The sequence below is a fragment of the Xenopus laevis genome, chromosome 8L (genome assembly GCF_017654675.1).
Source record: "Xenopus laevis strain J_2021 chromosome 8L, Xenopus_laevis_v10.1, whole genome shotgun sequence".
NCBI lineage: Eukaryota > Metazoa > Chordata > Amphibia > Anura > Pipidae > Xenopus > Xenopus laevis.
In genome coordinates, this window is record NC_054385.1 from 27701791 (window position 1) to 27708010 (window position 6220).

General features: G+C 41.4%; 1 protein-coding gene across 1 annotated transcript; it reads left to right on the forward strand.

The window, feature by feature from the left end:
• Positions 1 to 2271: 2271 nt before the first annotated feature.
• tsc22d3.L (TSC22 domain family member 3 L homeolog) lies at positions 2272 to 5434 on the forward strand. The gene is made up of 3 exons (NM_001086817.1): positions 2272 to 2546; positions 3307 to 3358; positions 4199 to 5434. The coding sequence occupies exons 1-3, from the start codon at positions 2425 to 2427 to the stop codon at positions 4436 to 4438; spliced, it is 414 nt and encodes a 137-aa protein (NP_001080286.1). The 5' UTR covers positions 2272 to 2424; the 3' UTR covers positions 4439 to 5434.
• The last annotated feature ends 786 nt before the right edge of the window (positions 5435 to 6220 follow it).

Consider the following 6220-nt stretch of genomic DNA (forward strand, 5'->3'; position numbering starts at 1 on the left):
GGGTTAAAAAATAAGTTGCAAAACCCACATGACTATATGTTGGAGAGTATTTTTATAGAAAGCACTACTGTTGTTTTCTTGTCCTTTAATTCTTGTCCTTGATAAGGGTCAAACAGGCCATTTATCTAGCAAACCCTCAATCCCCTAAATGGAAAGGAGACTTACCCCTATTACCAACCCTACTGCCAGGGGAAAAGCTAAAGGAGTTCCGACTCCTGCCTCATGTTCCTATTTTAGAATGGCCCATTCCATACTGGAGGGAAATTCATCCACCTGGATGAACTAAACCGTCACAGTTACTCGGTGCCGTGCCAGTCACCTCATCAATTAATGCAACCTACTAAGTCCATTTTATTACCATCATAAATTACTTGTTTTGTTCATTTGTGCAGGGCTATGTAAACCTGGCCCAGCTGCTGCACTGATTCAGGATAGAGATGCAAATAGTGACCTATGCAAATGCTAAACCTAAACAAGTGGCCTCATACGCATGGTTACAGTAGGCAGAGCAGATTGTTTGGATACATTGTTGCTAGGGGTAGGGGGTAGTTCTCCTTTGCACCATGAAACTCTCAGTGTTTAGTAGGATTGCAACAGGCATTAGCAACTGTCTTGTTGTACCTGGAGTTCAGTTAGCATTGAATTGTCGAATCAAAGGCATATGTCACCTTCTCTTTTGCATTTTAAATGGGATCTCTTTTGCATAATGTAAGAAAATGGGATTCTAAACAACTTTTCAGTATACACTTTCAAACATGTTTAGGGTTATTGGTAAATGGAATTGCTATTCCCTTTCATTTCTCTGATTCTGACTCTTGCAACAATGCAGCAGATGCTCCATCTCCTTCTGCTACATTGTTTCAGGGGGCAGAACCAACAGTGCAGCGAATTTATAAGCAGCCACTTGAAAAACAAAAACACATACTTTTGAAAAGAAGAACACATATTTTTGATAAGCAATATGTATGTGGACAGTTGCTTAGGGTTACTGTTACTTTGAGCAAGTGAAGGCAAGGGTTTATACTGCAGTTGTGTCAGTAGAACTGACAATCTAGTTGTTACAGGCAGTGAGAAGTGGTGCTTTGTCTTTTTCTTGCTCATAAATCTTGACTTTAATAATAATAATAATAATAATGTCCAAATGACATTCACTCTGACCGTCACATCAGAGAGCTACTTCAGCATATATTTACAGCTACTATTGACAGAAAATTGGGCTCGAAATTACTGGGTGCAACAACCAAAATAACAAACTGTAGAGCAAGGGAATTCTGCAAAAATGTGATGTATATGGCAGCTCCCCACTCTATTCCACTTACCTTGCAATGGGCTCTCTACCATTTTAACTGGTGGTCTCTAGGGACCTGGTTTCTAGAGCAAATTAAAAACGTTGTTCACTTTTAAATAAATTTTTAGTATGATATAAAGAGTGATATTCTGAGACAATTTGCAATTGGGGTTCATCTTTTTATTATTTGCTGTTTTTGAGTTATTTAGCTTTTTATTCAGCAGCTCTTCAGTTTGCAGTTTCAGCACACTGGTTGTTGCTATGGTCCATATTACCCTAGCAGCCATACACTGATTTGAATAAGAACCTGAAATATGAATAGGAGAGGGCCTGAATAGAAAAGATGGGTAACAAAAAGTAGCAATAACAATATTGTACCTTATAGAGCATTTGCTTCTTAGATGGGGTCAGTGAACCTCATCTGAAAGCTGGAGTCTGGAGAAGAAGACAAATAATCCAAAAACTATAAAAAAAAAAAAAAATTAGGACCACTTGAAAAGTTGCTTAGAATAAACCATTCTATAACAAACTAAAAGTTAACTTAAAGGTGAAAGCACCCCTTTAACCCACTTTTCACCTGGGTATTTCAGGGCTATTTTTATTATATGCAAGGTGCCACTGCTTATGAAGGGTACACTCATGCATAACAGTTGTATCATTGCTGTGGGTAGTAATATATGAAGACATGCCCAGGGATGCGCATGATACCTGCAAAGTTCTTCTGCATTCCAAAACCCAGCAAAGCCTCCTGTAATAGATGCATGCTGGCAGAAGTCATATTATTTTTGCTGATTTCTCAGCAGCCCCAGCACAAATAGTCCTGCAGAAATCTGGGCTTGTTTATGAGCTGAGAGCTTTAGCCTGTAGGGGGATGGGGAATCGCAGAGTCAACCCAATTTGCATACAGGGGCTGACGCCATATGATGTCACTGGGCTGCTATTTAAGGAGGTGGCAGTCTGAAATAGCATTCAGTCTGTGGCTTGTTGCATCAGCAGTCAGATATAAGCACAATTTGAAGTGCACCGGGTTCACATATACTCACACACACACAGAGCAAAGCACCCACTTCTAGGAGTCCCTTAAAGGACAGGATTTATTTGCTGGAGGTCCTAGACAGAGAAGCCGTCCTGCAAACATGAGCACAGAAATGTGTAAATTGCCCATGGAGGTGGCCGTGTACGAGCTGCACAATTTCTCCATTTCATTTTTCTCCTCCTTGCTGGGGGCTGATGTGGTATCTGTCAAGCTGGATAACAGGTAAATATACCCATATAGCGTTCTCGTTAAGGCACACTTAGAGCCCTGCAAAACCAATTTGGGGCAGAAATGCAGTTTTTATAATTTTTTTTTTTTATTTTTTTAATTTTTTTAAATTCTTGTGTATTGATAAAATTGCAGATTATTAGTTAAAAGACAAATGGAATATTTTGCACTGGGTTTGGCTGCAGGATGATTTTGTGTGCATGTGAAGTTACAGAATGCTTTCTGTGCTTTGTTTCATGTAACAAAATGACAAAATGGCAAGGTGCACTGTACAGAATTCACTTTGCCCGATGCCGCCCAGGGGTTTTCTTACTATAACAGACTTATGGCTGTGACTGTTCATGTTGACTTATCTGCAGCAGATCTGTGTGTGTGTGTGTGAGTAAATACAGCCAGGATTGTGTAGATGAGGCAGAATTGACATTATGGCTGGGGTATGTTTGGCCCATGCTGGATTCTCATTTCCTGGAGACATCGGCTGGTCGGTTACAGCAGGATAATCCCAGTTTGGACTGGAACAGCCTCAGCTTCCTCCTTCTTGTTTGTCACCGGCCAGAAAGGCATTGTCTGGGCTTGGGGGGGGGGGCTTTAACCCTTTCTTTGCTGTATTGAGCAACACAATTCCTCAGGGGTGCACCTGGAAACCAGATACATTACAATACACATGTGAATATACTAGTGAAAGGTTTTGCATGTATTTTTGATTATATCACTTTGCATGATTATAACCGATTCTTCTTTTTTTTCTCTACAGTGCATCGGGTGCCAGTGTCGTTGCCATTGACAACAAGATTGAGCAAGCCATGGTGAGTGTCTCTTATCTAATGCCCCCACATGTGGAAGAGAGGGTATGGGCAAATCAGATAGGGAGGGCACAGGCAGATCAGATTATTTTTTTCATATTTTTTTTTATTGTACTAAATATGTAGCATATGTGCAAATAGCTGCAGTGCAAGGGTAAAAGCACAACATAAAATATTTGTGGCTAAATAAAGATAGAAATTATAAATGAGGCATCCTGTATCCAGTGGTACATTTATCAGGGACAAAGAGGCAGGCAGTGCATGATTTAAAGCCGGTGCTATATGTGCAGGACCTCTCTGCACTTCATTGCAATCTCCTGTTGCCGGGCAGATTTTCCCCCCGGTGGGCCGGTGGGATCTCATTGGATGGAGCGGCACTGCAGTGCTAGCTGCGGATAATGCCAGCTTAGGCACAATGACATTGTTTTCCTTGCAAGAGAACCTGCAGCCTTCCGTGCAAGGACTTTGAATTCAATCAGGAGTGGGTTGTGAACCACATTTCCCAGATCCACAGATAAGCTGTATGCAGGGATTTGTGCTTTATTCAATAAATGATCTAGTGTATTGGCAGCAGAGTGCATTAGGACTTGCCACTAGTACATCTTTGGGCATGTAAATGCAGCATAGGCTAGTAAAGCACATTTTGCATTTACATGTCCCCCCTTTACGTATATGCTACTGAAATCAATAGTTCTTGAAGTTAATGTGTAACTAGGACTAATTAGTTTGCCGTGCCCCCAAGTTGCAGCAGGAGGGATTCTATAGGGACAGATGTGACCTTTGCAGCCTGATAGTTTCCCAGTGTTCGACCTTTCCCTAACGTCTGCCATGTTTGCCCTACAGGATTTGGTAAAGAACCATCTCATGTACGCTGTGCGAGAAGAGGTCGAGGTGCTGAAGGAGCAGATTAAAGAGCTGGTGGAGAAGAATTCACAGCTTGAGAAAGAGAATCATCTACTGAAGAACCTGGCAAGTCCAGAGCAAATGAAGAAGTTCCAGTCTCGGCTTCCCCAAGATGAAACACCAGTCAAGACAAGACTGGATTTCCTTCGATCATCTCAGCAAGTCGGCTCTGCAGTCTAAGTGGCTCTGTCTTTGGAATGGGCAGAGCCATTGAACTTTTCCTATCGACGTCTTTATATGAGAAAAAAATGAGATTTTTTTCCCCCCCTCTTTAAAGTGTCACCTCGGCTTGGAGGGTCGTCGACTAGCCAAAGCTGGCATGTGCCGGGGCTAGCGTGGGCCTCCTCACAAGTCTTTTCTTCAAGAGAAGAGTGAGAGAAGCTGTGATATGGACTCTTTTTTTTTTTCTAAGAGTACCAGCCAGAGAAAGACAGCTGGCTAGGCATGAATCTTGCCTTTGGCACCATGCTTGGAAAGCAAAGCCTTGCAACCAGCGGGACATGCTAAAGATGACCAGAGACTGCTTCAGCAAAGTTCTCTGGCCATGGAATACAAAGTTGAAGAGGAAGACTCCCCTCTCTTTTGTTTTTTCAGACTGTACCATGGTGGGAAGCAGAGAGCGTGAACCTCTTGGAGCGATGAAAAGGAACAGTTACTCTAGTAACCGTTTATAGTTTGGGCACTTTAGTGCTTCATAATGGAGCTTTGTTCTATATTGGCTCACAGCTGCCCAAACTAGTGATGGTGGGCAATGTCTTTAGACCCCACCCACTACAGGGCTTGTTAGTATAGGTTTACATAGTTTGTATGTAATTTAGCACTTGCCAAAATGTTCTCTTTGAGGACTTGGGAATCTGCTACAAGGACTTATTTTTTTTTACTTTGTCTTATGCAGAATAGAAATGTTCCTGTCTCTTTGCCAGAGCTCAATGGTGGGGAAAGCCGCCTAAAAGACTCACACAAGACACTTTAAAATCCGGGAAAATTAATAGACTGTGGGCTTTTTTTTGTAATATTCTTAATAACTTCAGGACTACAGCTCCCAGCAATGGCCATAAAAGGGGTTGTTGGAATGAATAATGTCTTCTGCTGTTTAACATTACTGTCTGAGATTTTCTGGATTGTACATAACTCAGTGGAAAGCTGCAATAAACACCATTTTTATATATAAACAAATCATTTTTTGTGCGTTAATCATGTGCTGTTCCTATCAGAGCCATTATTATCATTATAGTCACACATACTGTTTACAAATACGAAGTTGGTTTTCATCTGATTGGCCTAGGTGCATCCTTGTGGCACCCATCAATAGCTAATTTCATTGGGCATTTAACATGTTAACATAAGTTGGGTTTCACATATAAAGTAAGTTTCACACTGCAAGGACGTAAAGGGGAACTAAGCTAAAAAAAAAACTGCTCCTATATTAAAGAATATTGTGCAACATCTACATGCACCATAATTAAGGTCGTTTATTTGCTGTGAAAAGAATGCCCTTAGCACTTTCCTTTTGCTCCAAAGAGGCCGCTACTGTAAGATTCTTTACCTCACCTTAATTAAAGGGCAGTGTTGGTACTTGTATCAGTTCTTAACCTTGGGTCCTGAGCTGTATTGGGTCTTCAGCTCCTAAAATCCAACAGCATAGAATCAATGGTCAAGGTATGCTGGTGGTTGTAGTTGTGCAACATCTGGGGCTAGGGGCTCAAGGTTAAGAGAACTTGCCATTGAAGGCACCTGCACATCGACCACTGTTCATGCTGAATCATCAGATACAGGTAGAATTCTATTGTTTCTACCTGTATATCTGACGATTCAGCTCTATACGTCCGTATTGAAAACAAACCAATGGTGGCCACCTTTAGTCCAGAGATGCTTCTAATGTGATTAAACTATAGCTCTCACACTTTGAGCCTTTCCCTAGGAAAAAAAACACGATCTAAAGGGTGCTGTTTTGCAAGAGAA

Bases quoted from the DNA above. Each gene is read 5' to 3' on its own strand.
- tsc22d3.L (NM_001086817.1), top strand. From the start codon at position 2,425: ATGAGCACAGAAATGTGTAAATTGCCCATGGAGGTGGCCGTGTACGAG. The intron at 2,547-3,306 runs GTAAATATACCC...TTTTCTCTACAG, and splicing joins TCTGTCAAGCTGGATAACAG to TGCATCGGGTGCCAGTGTCG. The intron at 3,359-4,198 runs GTGAGTGTCTCT...TTTGCCCTACAG, and splicing joins ACAAGATTGAGCAAGCCATG to GATTTGGTAAAGAACCATCT.